Source organism: Coffea eugenioides, chromosome 8, assembly GCF_003713205.1.
Source record: "Coffea eugenioides isolate CCC68of chromosome 8, Ceug_1.0, whole genome shotgun sequence".
NCBI classification, from domain to species: Eukaryota; Viridiplantae; Streptophyta; class Magnoliopsida; order Gentianales; family Rubiaceae; genus Coffea; species Coffea eugenioides.
In genome coordinates, this window is record NC_040042.1 from 33,969,428 (window position 1) to 33,985,782 (window position 16,355).

At 37.3% G+C, this 16,355-nt stretch overlaps 1 protein-coding gene and 1 pseudogene across 1 annotated transcript; both read left to right on the top strand.

Moving 5' to 3' along the window:
• Positions 1–870: 870 nt before the first annotated feature.
• On the top strand, positions 871–1,785 carry LOC113780611. The gene has a single exon (XM_027326394.1). It carries the CDS (start codon positions 871–873, stop codon positions 1,783–1,785), a length of 915 nt encoding a protein of 304 aa, XP_027182195.1.
• Positions 1,786–12,839: 11,054 nt separating this feature from the next.
• Positions 12,840–14,389, top strand: LOC113780612 (annotated as a pseudogene).
• The last annotated feature ends 1,966 nt before the right edge of the window (positions 14,390–16,355 follow it).

Genomic DNA, 16,355 nt, shown 5'->3' on the forward strand with positions numbered 1-16,355 from the left:
TGGGGTCTACCAAACTCCCCCACCATAAAAGGTGGCTTTTGCTAAGAATAAAAAGGCAAATGTTATTGGTACTCCTAAAATTGTCTTCCGTCCTTCCTTTAAAAGCTTAAAAGAGGATGGAGTGCTAGGGACTTTTTCTGGAATACTAATATCATTTTCCAATAAAAAACGCTCACAATAATCTCACAACAGTATTATATTATTATCTCAAAAAGAAGAAAACCTTACTATAAGATTAATCTCTACCAAAAGGCTCAACATCTCTCCTAAAGTGAGAGGCCTTTTTCTCTCTCTTGGGAATCGTGACTCTCTCTCTTTCATGAGTGTTCAAACCTTTTAAACCTTCCAAATTTCACAGGTTCCAATTCCTTCCGTCATTTATCTGTCTGACTTTGAGTGAGCATTTAAGATCTTATATGCACAGATATGCAAACACATTAAAGGTTAGATTTTTCAGAACGAACAGCAACACTTTTCTGGGTTAGTTTCTTAGTTGTCCTTAGTGGGAAAACGGAAAAAAAAAAAAAAAAGGAAAAAAGGAAAAAAGAGTGCGAGCAATCCACAACAGTAGGAGGCAACCCTTCTTCTCCAGGAGGTTTCTGGCCCTCAGTCATAAGCTGGTGACAGGTAAGTTTGAAGAAAAAAGAAAAAAAAGGACCCTTGTTTCCTGGCCTTAAGTTTTAAGTAGATGCATTTGTTTTTTGACTAGTTTTTTAGCTGCAGTAGGGTACCTCTTCTCTTTTACCTGTCTTTTATAGTTTTAGCTGGTTTTGTTGTCTTGCCGTGGGGTTTCCCCTTCTTTGTTCTGTGTTAGCTAAGTGCAAGCAGTGAGAGATAAGTGTGGTATACCCGATAAATCTCTAGTAGACAATGGCAGAGGAATTGACAGAAATCTTGCAGAAATTTGCACTTTCAACCAAAGAAATGGGAGGCACAACTCTAGATTTGGGGGATGCTGATAATGGGATAATGGAGTGCCAATCTAGTCTAGTGGGGAAAATACACGGAGAAAAAGTCGTCAATTTTGTGGGAGTCAAGAACTTTGTGACTGCTGCGTGGGGATATCCAAAGGAAATGAAGGCTCTGGAGTTGGAGCCAAATCTGTTTCAGTTCATTTTACCGAGAGAGGATGAAAGATTAAGGGTACTGGACGGAGGACCTTGGATTATTGATAATCAGATTTTGGTTCTAAGCAGTTGGTTTGCAGGGATAGAGGAGGACAATACAGCTTTTAACTTTGCCCCTCTATGGATCCAAGTGTGGAACTTGCCTATACATTGGATGTCAAAGGAAACAGGGAAGAAGATAGGAGTCATGATTGGTGAGGTTAAGGAAGTCATAATTCCTCAAGCTGGAGGAAAGGAAGGCAGGCATATTAAAATTATGGTGAAGACAGATATTTCACAGCCTCTAATGAGGGGTGCGATGATCCAACTGAATGGAGCTCCAAGGTGGATTAGCTTTAAGTATGAGCGTTGTCCAGATTTCTGTTATAGCTGTGGGAGAATTGGACACAGTGAGAGGACCTGCAAAATAGAAGTGATAGTGGGGAGAGGTCAGTTGGATAACCAATATGGTCCGTGGTTGAGAGCGAGGAGTGGAAGGAGTTCACCACCAAAAACACAGCCTCAGAAAAACTACACAGATGATAGGACACATTGGACTTTCAAAAATGGGGAACTAATTCCCAGAACTGTTGGGAGGAAGGAGGTCAACCAGAATGAGGAACCTTTAATTGTGTCTGGCCTAGACAATAGGATACACAAAGACAACTCAACTTTGTAGGAGGGCGGTGAGAAAGTAACAAGGGAGACTGACCTTCAGGGGTTAGGGATGAATAAACCATCACAGGACAAACCCAACTTGAACAATCAAAAGGAATCAGAGAGGAACGTTGGATTAGAATCAAGCCTTTGGTCACACCAACAGGCCCAGCTAGAAAAGGATCGACCTTTACACAATATTAATAAGGAAATGCCCATAAGTCTTATGAACACCCCAGAATTGCTGATCAGCAAGGAAAGAAAGGAAACTGGGGAAGGAGGGGAACATAAACAGGCAGAAGAGAACATGCAGGTTGATGAAAATCTAGCTGACATGATCACGGTGGCATCACTGAGGAAAACAAGGAGGATGAACAAGATCATTAAGACACCGGTGAACAAAAGACAGACACTGAAAGAAGGGAAGGGACAGCCTGGCAATGCAGGACAAATTGGAAAAAGGAAATTCAACTTAAAGGATGAAGAAATGGCTGATGTTGCTGAGGATGAAATTTCTAGCAAGAAAACTAAGCTGACAGAGGTAACGATAAGGGAGGCCGCGATGGAAGTGTGGGCAGAGGCCAGCCAAATCTGGCCTCTAAAGGCAATATGAAGGTACTGGTATGGAATTGCCAAGGTGCAGGGAGCCCCTTGACAATTCCCCAGTTGAAGGAGGCTAACAACCTCCTCTCCCCCAATTTAATCTTTTTATGTGAAACTAAAAATAAAGCTGAGTATATGGAGCAAGTTAAAAGGAGGCTGCATTTTGAAGGATGCTATGTAGTAGAAGCTATGAAAAGATCTGGAGGGATGGCATTACTATGGCATGATGATATTAAGATAAAGATGATTCAGCACACCTCTTTTACAATTGAAGTGCAGATTCAAGATACAGAAACACAAACAGACTGGTGGTTCATTGGCATCTATGCCAGTTGTTGGGACCAAATGAGGAAACAACAGTGGAAAGTAATAGGAGAAAGACAAAGACTTTGGGGGGACAGATGGTTTATAGCAGGAGACTTCAACGACATTTTGACAAATGAGGAGAAATGGGGTGGGACACTAAGAGAGGATTGGTCTTTCACTGACTTCAGAAAATTCATATCAGAAAATGACTTGGTTGACATAGGCTTTGAAGGACATCCATGGACATGGAGTAATAACTGGGAGAATGATGGAGAAGTGAGACAAAGGCTGGACAGGTCCTTGGGTAGCCAAAGTTGGTCTCAAATTTTTCAAAGGGCTAAATGCACACATGTAGAAAACTTTGGGTCAGACCACAGTATGTTGCTGATTGACTCCAACCCAAGCACTCAGAGAAGAAAAAAGAGGTTCTTTTTTGATAAAAGATGGTTACAACAGGAGGAAATACATCAAGTGATTCGGAAGGCATGGAATGTGGAACAAGTAGGCTCAAGAATGTTTAATGTTACAAAGAAGATAGCTAATTGCAGAGTAGAATTACTTAGATGGAGGAATAAATTTCAGGATAATGCTAAGCTGAAAATCTCAAGCATCAAAAAGCAACTCGAGGAGGTGCAAAGAGATGGGGGGATCAATGGAAAGAACAAGAAGAAAGAGCTTAAAGGTCAATTGAAGCAAGCATACATGGAGGAAGAATTGTATTGGAGTCAAAAGGCAAGATGTAAATGGCTAAAACATGGGGACAAAAACACCCAATTTTTTCATGCTAATGTTAGAGGGAGAAGGAAAAAAAACAGAATGCAAAACATACAGAGAGCTGATGGCTCTTGGGCCGTGAGGGAAGAGGATTTGGGAGCAGAAATAGCAAGATATTACCAACAATTATTCAGCAGTGCAGAGGTAGACTGTCTAGATGAGATTTTGGAGGGTATACCACAATCAATCTCTCAACAAATGAATGCCAAGCTAACTAGGAAAGTGGAGGAGGGGGAAATAAAAAAAGCAGTTTTCTCTATGGATCCAAACACAGCCCCAGGCAGTGATGGTATGAGCCCTTTCTTTTTCCAAAAATTTTGGTACATCATAAAATACGACATCATTAGAGCCATTCAAAGCTTCTTCCATTCTGGTCATTTGTCTAAATCCTTTAACCACACGGTTATTTCTCTTATTCCTAAAATTGACAACCCCACCACTCTCCAACATTTTCGACCTATTAGTCTTTGCAAAGTAGTGTATAAAATCATTTCTAAAATTCTTGCAAATAGACTCAAAGAGGTGTTGGATGCTTGCATAAGTAAGAACCAGGCTGCCTTTGTTCCTGGTAGGCAGATTTTAGACAATGTTATCATTTCTCATGAATGTTTGCACTACTTAAAAAACAAAAGGAAAGGAAACAATGGTTTTTTTGCTTTGAAGTTAGATATGTCTAAAGCTTATGACAGGGTTGAGTGGAATTTTCTGGAGGAAATCATGCATAGAATGGGATTCTGTGACAAATGGACCACTTGGATTATGAGTTGCATCAAAACAGTTACCTATTCTTTTAACGTGAATGGTGAGGTAAGAGAATATGTGAGACCAGAGAGAGGAATCAGACAAGGAGATCCTTTATCCCCATACCTTTTTTTGATTTGTTCTGAAGGCCTTACTAACTTGATTCAGAAAGCAGCAGGAGAAAGAAAGATCACAGGAATGAAAATTTGCAGAGGCGGACCAGCAATCACTTATCTCTTCTTTGCAGATGATGCTATCATTTTCAGCAAAGCAGATCCTGAGGAAGCAGCAACGCTGATGAATATCTTGAAACAGTATGGGAGAGGTTCTGGCCAGATGCTAAACTTAGACAAATCTTCAGTGTTCTTCAGCAAGAACATCTCTCAGCAACAACAAAGAGAAGTGTGTAGGAATTTTGGCAATATCCAGAGGGTACATCAAGGAAAATATCTAGGATTACCCATGGTTATAACAAGATCCAAGAGACAGGTTTTCAGCTTTATCAAGGAACAATGTGAGAAAAAGATGCAACTCTGGAAAAATAAACTCTTGAGTACGGCTGGGAAAGAAGTTCTCCTCAAGGCGGTGACCATGGCTATGCCTATATATGCCATGTCGTGCTTCAAACTACCAGTCCGTCTATGCAGGGAACTAAGTAGCCTGATGGCCAATTATTGGTGGGGAGAGGAACAAGGGAAGAGGAAAATGCATTGGTGCTCCTGGCAAAGAATCACACTGGACAGAAAGAAGGGGGGATTAGGTTTTAAGGATTTACTGAACTTTAACAAGGCTTTATTAGGGAAACAAATCTGGAGGCTGATAACAAGGCCCAATTCTTTAGTAAGCAATGTCCTGAAATCAAAGTACTTCCCTAAATCCACAATCTTCAACTGCCAGGTACAACACAATTCTTCATGGATTTGGCAAAGCATCATGGCAGTCAGGGAGGATGTGCAAAGAGGGCTAAAAAGGAAAATAGGAAATGGAAGGAGTACAAAAATTTGGGATGACAACTGGGTACCAGAGATCCCCCAAGGAAGGCCTGGTTCAGCTAGGCCTCGAAACTGTCAATTGCAAAATGTGGCAGACCTGATTCAAAACTTCAGATGGAAAAGAGCCTTGGTTTTCAAACTATTCAAGGAAGAGGAGGCCATAATGATACTCAGGATACCAATTAGCTTGGCTAACAGGGAGGATGGTCATTTTTGGTTACATAGTGGCAATGGCCAATATACAGTGGCCTCAGCTTACAAGGAACTAAACAAGAAGGGTGAAGAACAGCAGCAGGAAATGCATACAAGAGGAGAAACCAGCCTAGAGGACCAACACCTGTGGAAACACTTGTGGAAGCTTAAAGTGAAACACAAGCTGAAGATTTTTATCTGGAAATGCCTGAATAAGGCATTACCTGTTAATGAAGTGGTGTTTAGCAGAACCAAGAAAGGATCACCAATATGTGAGAATTGTGGTGAAGCTGTGGAAACTGTAGAACACCTACTATTTCGTTGCAGGATGGCAGAAGAAGCATGGCAAATAGCACCATTGAAATGGGATGGTATTGATGACCAACAAGGGAACTTTAAAAGATGGTGGAATGCTTTAACAGAGGCTAGGAAACGACCTGAAGGGCTGGAACACATTGCACTCACTGTAAACATTTTGTGGCAAATTTGGAAAGCTAGGAATGACTTTGTGTTTCAGAAAAATAGAAGACCAGCAAGTAAAATCATACATAAAGCTCAAGAAGAGTGGTTGGAAATGCAGAGAATCCAACACAGCAAGGACCAGATGAGCATCCCAAAAACAACAGAAGCTGTAGTGCAGCAGGCAGTAACCACAAATAGTGAATGTCCTATAACCATTTGCCTAGCTATTGACACTCGGACAAAAGCAAGTCAGATGGGAATAGGCATAGTGGCAGTGAGGGGAAATGATCAATTGCTAGCTAAATGGGCAGTAAAGGAATATAGCACAGGGAACATTCTCATGGATACTGCAGCGGCCATCAAGCTAGCAATGATAAAGGCAAGGGAGCAGCAATGGAGGAGAATTCAAGTAGCAATCTCACAGCGACAACTTTTGAAGATGATAGAAACCAAAAGGGCTACGGATATTCGACTTCATTCTCATCTTGAGGACATCTACGATTTAAGCTCAATGTTTATGGAATGCTCATTTGTTTTAGCTAGGGAGGAAGTGAGGAATAGCTTAGCTAACCTCAGTTTTTATGCGCTAAGCATATATTTTGATGAGGAATGGTTAAATCCTCAGTGTCGCAGACACTTGTATAGTGCAGCTTGAGCCTTTGCTCATTAAGTGTAAATTTTTACACAAGTTAATATAATTAGTTATCGTTTCCGGAAAAAAAAAATAAGATTAATCTCTACCATAGTAAGTAAAATACGGGATGGGTATAATATAAGATATTACACATAGGTATATTATATGATTTTTTTTCAATAGTATGATTAAAAGTTTAGCAAAAAAAAAAAAAGAAGATCCTACTCTAAATGTTTTTCAAATAATGCAATATACGCAAACTAAAAGATGGCCCATCTCCTAATTTTTAGAAATTTCTATGTTTGTATCTGTAGCTTAGTGTAGGTGAACTCAACAAAAGAAAAGTGTTCAACAAAATTACATATATAAATTTGTATGTGAATAATACTAACATATTTAAATGTTAAGGAACTAAAAATATGGGTGAATTTGCTATAGTTTTCAAAGACATATGTTACATTTGTACCAATATTAAACTTATTTTAGTTTGACACATCAATTTTATTAAATTTTATCACCTTATTACTTAAATATATATAAATCTATAGTTACTATGGTATATGTCGCTTTTATTTCATATACAATTCGAAAATATATCATTATCCTTACTCAAATTTTGATTTTTTTCAAAAATTGAAGTATCATTCGTGATGTATAATACGTTAAAAGTTTATTACATATTTTTTATAATTAATTGAAAAACATGAGTATTTTTCAGAGTATTTTTTAAATGTGCGAAAAACAACAACGTTTCTGAGTGATACACACGAACCTGTATTATATGGGTATAATATACCATAAATTGATAGAGAGGCAAAGGAAACTTCTTCACTATTCAAGGTGGACTGTGGCACTTTTACTATTCATACGAAACTGAGACTATCACACAATTTAGAAATAATCTCTCTCTCTCTCTCTATATATATATATAAACACACACATATATATGTCTCTGTGTGTGTAGTTTCTGTCTCTAATTTCTTTATTCTCTACTTTTACTAGTTTGTACTATTAGTTTTACAACAAACGTTTAAAGAAATGAATTCTTGGGACATAATAAATATTTCGAACACGAATACATAAGGATAACATGAATTTGAACTGGCCTTTTTGTCGTTGTAGGCTTTTGTTTTTTGTTAATTTTTATTTTGGGGTCTAAAATGACTTGAATTTTTTCTGAACAACATAAATTAGTTTACATGGAGAGACACAGGAACTGATATAATACCCAAAAGAATGATAAAATAATTAAATTCTCATTCATTGCCAATGTTTTTAAAAGGGATTGCTTAATTTAGGATTAGGCGTCCCCATGAGTAGCTTTTAATTCAGATCCAGAATCACTGAAGTTATTAATACCCGACTTAGACTAGAATCGCATGGGTTTGGTTACCCAGAGGATCCATAGGTATTTCTTATTGTTTAATATAAATTTTTTGAACTCAAACAATTTTAACCAAAAAGCTACAGGAGATACATTTCATAAAATCAATGTATATATGGGGAGAAGCAATTTCCACACATACAAGTAAGTGTGGAAGAAGAGGAATAATACCAATAATATATACAATAATCACACATAATTATAATAAGACTCTCAAATCTCACTCTTCTAAATTGATAAAAGTAATAAAACTGTAGGAGTAGTCCCTACAAACTCTTTACCAATTCTCTTGACTCTCTTAGAAAAAAACCTAAGATATATATATATATATATATATATTTATCATATCCTTCAATAATTTAAACTCTTAAAATCATCCAAGAATTGATATCTCCTTTTATACATCTAATAGTGAATTAACATGTAGCGTGTATGATACTCAAAAAAGAATTTTACAACAAGTTGGATATGCACCATGTCACATTTATCCAGTTCTCTATCCAAGAGTAGTTTTATAAGCTCTCAGTACGACTAAAGGTACATGTGATATTGCTTAATTATTCATAAATGACATATTCTCCTACCTGTCACCAGTAATAATGAATTTTTATTTGAAGTTTGTTAATCAACAGAGAAAAATATTGAATATCTTCAAGATATATATTGTTTAAGGTATTTATCTTCAATAAATTATTCCATCTTTAATGACTCATACCCTTTACAAGAATTATATAATGGTAACATGGCTATCTAATACTGATATTTGTCCCCTCAACCTTGAGAAAAGCCAAATAAGTAGTCAATGTGTTCCCACCTAATGGCCCTAATCAACACTGGGAGAACAAATAAGCCGGACTAAATAATTGTTGGCTTTAGTTATCAGCACATCCTTTGATGATAAGCAAATAAAGCCACTAATGCTCAAGTACACATGTTCCTCATCTAATGGAACCTCTAATAGTTGACAGACTCACTTCTATGCAGATGCAAATATTTTATAAATGATGCATATGATTAAAATTTTCGAAAGTTCATCAGTCTCTCACCCGGTGATTAAATCTATCTGAAAAATGTTAGTGAGCTCATTAAATGCATCAATAATACTCCTTCCATCCCATTTTAAGTGTTTTATTATCCTTTTCATCCGTCCCAAATTATAGTTCACTTTTCAATTGAAACTATAGTTAATTTTTAACTTTTCTAAAATACTTATTATTTAATGTACTTTTTATCAATTAATGTTACTTATCTTATTCAATAATTACTTTGATTCATGCCTTAAATAGTTTAACTTTTCCATGAAAATTGTTGTTTTAATTAATGTAAAAATATAGTGATTGATCATACTATTAATATTAACGAAAGGATATTTTAGGAAAATAGTAGATTAGATTTACTTTTCCAACAAAATCAACTAATTTTTCTTAAAGTGAGTAAAAAAAATCAAGACTATCAAAGTGGAATAGAGAGAATAGTAATTAAAGTAGGTAATGAGAACATACGAAGGGGTAAAAGGAAGAAAAACAAAGAGTAGTTAGTGAGTCACTGCAAAACAACAGAAGACATTAACTAATAAAGACTTGAAATTCCAAACTTTAATGTAGAGAAAAAAAATCAAAAAGAAAGAGGGGATCTCATCTGGTTAAGTGTGATGCATATCATGCAGGATATTTAACTGCAATGCAAATGCAAACTAAAATAGTTTTTGTGGTTTAGGGCAAATACAGGACACAAGTTTGACCATGCACCCTTTCAAGTGTTCTTTATGCTCTCACTACGATTGTAGGTATATATGATATTGCTCAATTATTCATTAAATGGCAAATTCTGTGACCCACAACAAGTGACAATGAAGAAAAATATTCGATATAATGGAAATAAAGATACCTAATACTTCAAGCAATCCTCTGCCTTCAGAGAAAGGCCAAATGTAGTAGCCGATTGCTTAAGGCTTCTGCAAATACAGATGCAAATATTTCTAACAAAATGGATTTGATTAAAATTTTCTAAAGGTCATTACCCTGTTGATCAAATTATGATTAAGCCCTTGCAGAAAAAAGTTAGTGAGGCTGTTTCCTGAAAAATTAGAACCCCTACAAACAAATTTCATTTATATGGATCGTATTCATTAAAATAGTCAATGATTACCTGGAAATCGACAAAGACAGTCAATTATAAAGGCTTCAAAGTTTAATGTGGGAGACAAATTTATTCGTATGAGCATCATTATGATTAGAGATAAAAGTAATATTTATGTACTTGTTCTGTGAAATGACAGCTATTGGTTGTTTCTTTTCTTTGATTAGAGATCCTTCTTTTTCGTGGTCATTATAAAAACAAATTTAGGCTTGTTTCTTTTCTATGATTGCCACTCACCAGCTACCTAGGTAACTCAAACATTTGATTCTAAGTGTTTATTTGCAATGATTGATTGTTATTACTCTTGGAAATGGGATTATTCTTTTTTTTTTTAACTAGTTCCTTTTCATTGATTTTGTGTTCCTCAGAAATAAGCAGTGCAAACAGGACACTTTGCTGCTGTTTAACTTTAGATATTGTATTTCAAAAAGATAAAGCAAATCTGACGGTGAGTGTGAACCCATACACAATATAAACCCATTTACTTTTGTATTAGATAAGACAAGTGTTAGTATTTACATTTGTTAATTTAATATCTATATTTGTTATGTTACTATTTACATTACACGGTAAAATTATTGTAATTTTAGAAGTTCTTGATGCCGATTTCAACCCATAACATTTTTGCAAGTCAAGGTCAAAGTTGTTTGACCAAAAACTCGAGTTCTATTTGGATTCCTCAGTTTTTTAAAAATAATCTTTTCATATACAATGTTACAGTAATGTACAAATAAAAACAACTCCAAAAACACCATATCCATATAATATATTAAAAATAACTCGATATATACAAAAAAAAAAAAAAAAAATACATCACTACCCATCACTCTCCACCACTACGGCCACGACCTTATCGCCACCACCCCCACACACCCTCTCTCTCTCTCTCTCTCTCTCCGCCCATCTTTCCTCCCTCTCTCCTCCTCCTTCTCCTTTTTTCCTCCTCCTCTCTCTCTTTCTCCTTCCTCCTTTCTTCTTTCCCTTTCCCCGGCCCCCAATTTCCTTCCCCTCCACTGACCACAACCTTCCTAATCACGATCAAATCTAATCGTGACCAGAAGCCGCGACGAAGACAGTCGTGGTTAGAGTGATGGCTAAAGTCGCAGCCACCACCCGCGAACGGGAGAGGGGTTTGGGGCTATGTTTTCAGAACCGGACCGAGTATCGACTCGGCCGAGATTAAGGGTCAATGGGTTCGACCGGGGGTCGATAGGGGTTGAACCGGATGACGTTATAAAAAAAAATTATTTAAAAATTAAAATATTATATATAAAATATCTAATAATATGTTAATATTAATAAAGGTATATTCATATATATTTGATGTTTCAAATATATTTAACAAGAAAATATAAAAAAATTAGAACAATCAAATAGCAATTTATGTTATTTAATAAATATTAACAAGTTTAGAATTAAAATTATGAATTTAATTGAAAAATAACATCAAATTTTAGGACAATATTTATAAAATATGAAATATTTGAGGTATATTAATAAGTTTTAACAATTTAGGGGGCCAAAACATAATATTGAAAAGATTGAGTTTTTTTTTAAAAAAATGCCCATTGAACCGGAAAAACCGGTTTTTTCCCGGTCAAATCCGGTTTTTGACCGGCTTTGACTGGGCTTTAAATTTCCGGTTTTTTACCATGATTCGGACCGGACACTTGGCCGGTTCCCGGTTCGACCGGCCGGTCCAGTCCGAGTTTCAAAACAGAGGTTTGGGGTTGGGGGGAAGGAGGGGGAGAGAGGAGAAGTGAGAGGAAAGAGGGAGGAGGAGGAGGAGGGGGAGGAAATAGACGAGAGGAGGAGAGGAAGAGAAAGGAGAAAGGGGGAGGAAAAGGGAGGGGGTGGTGGTGAGTCGTGTAAAATTTTATAAAAAAATTTCAAACGAATTGTAAATTATAAAAATACTCAAAAATATATTTTAAAAATATCTCTAAAAACAATCCAAAAAATATCTACAGTAAAAGTTTTTCATATACATAACTATAGTAAAGTTTTTTAAAAATACCCCAAAAAATAGCTAATCCAAACAGAGCCAAACCTTGCCAATGACTGTCTAAGATAATTATTGGTCTATGAACCGGTTAACTGGTGTTTTGAAATTCGTGAATCTTAGGGATTAGGAGTCAATGGGTTCAACCTATTGTGTCAGAGTAAAAAAAAAAAACAAATAATGTAATCATAATGTCATCAATATAATTTAATTATATATGAAATAAAATATATTTAAAAAATCCCTTAGCTTGGCAAATGTGTAACTAACACAAAGGATTTATATAGCAAAACAAGGAGACTGTAAACGTGACTTGGAAATGTTTATGGATGGATTTACAATTTCTTGAAACAATGAAGTGTTAAAATATGGATACGAAAAAGTCATAGGACATTAAGAGTAAACTAAATCAGTAACACCTAATCCCTTTCTAATCTATCTTCTTCGCCTACCATCATATTGTTTTCTATCTCACTGTTCTTTCATCAGAGATCAAAGCAGCACTCGCACCCACAACCACACACACACAAATATACTTACAAACACAAACGCACACTCCTCGTCTCATATCCTCTACTCTATTCCTTCCCTACACCCCCCCCCCCAACCAACACACCAATTGGATATCAAAGCTTTTAAAGGGTGGCTATATGGAAGGTGACTATGGTGGCGGAGGAATGAAAGATGAAAGGTGACTAGTAGTCCTTAGGGACCGACTTAGGGTATAAACATCCCTACCATGGAACTTCAATTCAATCCTTTTGCTTCAAACTTCCTTAATCTGTTCCTTCTCTTCTCCTTCCTTGTTTTGATAGTTAAGATATGGAAGAAAAGAAACACGCCTATTATGAATTTGCCACCAGGTCCACGCAAGCTGCCGATCATAGGTAACATGCACAACTTGTTTGGTGGACTTCCGCATGTAGTTCTTAGGGATTTGGCTAGAGTATATGGTCCAATGATGCACCTTTGGCTAGGGGAAGTTTCCACAGTTGTAATATCATCGGCGGAGATGGCGAAGGAGGTTTTAGTAACTCATGATCCTACATTTGCAAACAGGCCGGATCGTCTTGCTGTCAAAATCATGTGGTATGACCAACAAGATATGATCTTTATTCCATATGGAGACAAATGGAGGCAAATGCGAAAAATATGCACAACGGAGCTACTAAGTGGCAAGCATGTTCGATCATTTTCAGTTATATTAGGAAGGATGAAATCTCAAAGCTGATCGAATCAATTCGTTCCTCTCAAGGGGTAGCCATAAATGTTGGAGAGATATTCTTCATGTATACGAGTTTGATGACTTGCAGAGCAGCCTTTGGTAGAATATGCAAGGAATACGAAACAATGATTGCATCAGGCTTTGATGCAGCTGATATGTTTCCATCCCTGAAAGTACTTCCTCTTATCAGCGGGTTAAGGCGTAAATTGCTCAAGATGCACTATAAGATAGATTCGATTCTTGATGATGTGATCAGTCAACATAAACTGAACCATAAAAGTGGAAAGAAGAGCAACGCCGAGACCGGTGAAGAAGATTTGATTGATGTTCTATTGAGAGAGCAGGAAAGTGGCAACCCTCAGATGCCAATCACAAGCAAGGATATAAAAGCTGTGGTTTTTGTATGATGCAAATTAACCAGATTACCTTCATGTTCCCTTTTCTTGTTAGTTTTGATGTGATACTAAAAAACTCGTTCCATTTTATTCATACAGGACATTTTCACTGGTGGAACAGATACTGCATCTGTAACAAGTGAACGGGCAATGGCAGAATTGATGAAGCATCCGAGAGTGATGGCAAAGGCACAGGCAGAAGTAAGGCAAGTCTTTAAGGGTAAGAAGCCAATTGAAGAGGATGATGTCCAGAAACTAGTGTACCTGAAGATGGTAGTCAAAGAAACATTAAGGCTCCACCCACCTATTCCTTTGATTCCAAGAGCAAGCAGGGAAAACCGTCAGGTAAAAGGGTGTATGATACCAAACAAATCCCAGATTATGGTGAATGCCTGGGCTATAGGGAGAGATCCTGAATATTGGGATGATCCAGAAATATTTTTACCAGAGAGATTCGAGCAAAATTCGATTGATTACACGGGGACACATTACCAATATCTTCCATTTGGTACAGGAAGGAGGATGTGCCCCGGCACAGCTTTCGGTATAGTCAATGTCGAGCTTCCCTTAGCTCATTTACTCTATCACTTTGACTGGAGACTTCCCGACCGAATGAACGTCATTGATCTTGACATGGATGAAGCTGCTGGAATAAATATAAAAAGGGAAAATAACCTTAACTTGGTTGCTACTGCATACTATCCTTCCAGGCGCAGTGAGGTGTGTGAGATGAGACAACATAATGATCTGCATATGGTCGATCCGTCTGTTGCCTAATAAGTTTGTGTAGAAAATCTTCCTAGGTCTCAGTATGTCCATTTCCTAAGTTATATGCCTATTCTCCACAATCTGATTTCAAGTTTGAAACTTTATGTTGACTAGTTTGGGTTACTCAGTTACAAGTGCAATGTGTTTCTGTTTGTGGTTATTCTCTTTCCTCCACAATATGAGTATTCCTTGTTTAATGACTCTATACTTTTTTTTGTCTCCACAATAATGATTATTCCTTTTTTTTTTTCGGAAACGATAGAAATTTTATTATAATAAGGAAGTAAAATTACATAGGTTGAGCAAGGGCTCAAATTGGTCTTTACAAAAGTGGACTAGGCCACTGATGAACTGAAATTTCATCATCAAAGTATAATCATAGCTAATCTACTCAGTTTAGTACTGAGTCTATCCATAGCAACAAGCAAACTATCAAATGAGCATTTCCTAAACATTGAGCAAAGATCTTTTATGTCCTCCAAGTGAGTTGCCAGCCTTAAGTTACCAGAAACTTCATAGCGTATCATATTAAGAACCTGACTGCATGGAGTTCGAATATTGACATGCTGCCAACCTTTGTCCTTGAGCTTATGAAGTGTCAGTTTTATGGCCAAGAGATTGTCCAACACTGCGGAACCAGTGCTTCTCTCGCTCAGTATCCAAGCTTCACGTCTTTGGCTCAGATTGTTTTCTGCTGTCACTCGAATTCCCATATTTTGGCCCTCGACATGTTGACCCACCTCAACACTAATGTTCAGCAAGCACTCCTCATCCCCCATCCATTCCTCCTCACCTTGTGCTGTTTCTGTTTCGAGAATGCTCAACTGATGTTGTTTCTGTTGTGATTGTTAATACTCCTCCCAATCCTTCATGGCTTTCCTAATGACTTGCATAGGATGTCTATCCTTCCCTTCAAATTCAGCTTCATTTCTAGCTTTCCAGATCTGCCAAAGTATTTCCACTGTTAAGTTTATGTGCACCCTTCCCTCCTTTCGCACTTGCACTTCCATTAACATACTCCACCATCTGCTAAAGTTAGCTGTGTGCTCTTTAAGTCCATCCCACTGGAGGGGCGCCATCCGCCATATCATTTGTGCTTGTTTGCACTGAAAGAAAATATGTTCCACAGTTTCAGTATTTTCCCCACACAGCTTGCAGATTAAATCACCTTTGCCCGTTCGTTTATGTACTACCTCCCTACATGGCAAGGCTCGGTTCAGAATTTTCCATACAAACAGCTTTTGTTTGTGTTTGATCTTCATCTTCCAAAGCTGTTTCCAAGCTTTCCCACTCCCTCCTTCCCAGCTTGTCTCTCCCTTATCTCTACCGTTGCCTTCCAACAAATTTTTCCTTCTTGTTATTGCGTCATATGCTGAACTGACTGTGTACTGTCCATTCTCACTATGGCTCCAAAAATAGGAGTCTGGTATGCTAGTTAGACTAATAGGAATTTTGAGAATCTGTCTGGCTTCTCTTGGATTGAAAGTTCTAAACACAAGAGGTGCATTCCATCTGAAGTTGCAAATCAGGTCACTCACTTTACTAATCGTACAAGTTGGGGGCTTTGTGGACAACACTTTACCTTCTTTGCCATCCTGGATCCAAGCATCCTCCCAAATCCTAGTGCCTTTGCCATTACCTATCATCCTCCTTACTTCTCTTCTTACCTCCTCTCTTGCGCTCATCATGCTTTTCCATATCCAGGAGGAGTTGGCTTTGGCTTCACAGCTTAGGGGTGACTCATGTTGGTAATACTTGGCTTTCATCACCTTACTCATCAACAGGTTTGGGCAGGTGAGAAGCCTCCAGGTTTAATGACTCTATACACTTTACAAGAATTATAAAACGAAAACATGAGAATTATGTAATGGAAACATGGTTATCTAAGATTACTATTTATCCTCTCCCTCTAGAAAAGTCGAATACGGTAGTCAATCTGTTCCCACCAAATCAAAACTGGGAAAACAAATATGTC

Excerpts from the sequence above, each read along its gene's own strand:
- LOC113780611 (XM_027326394.1), top strand. The coding sequence starts at position 871 with ATGGCAGAGGAATTGACAGAAATCTTGCAGAAATTTGCACTTTCAACC.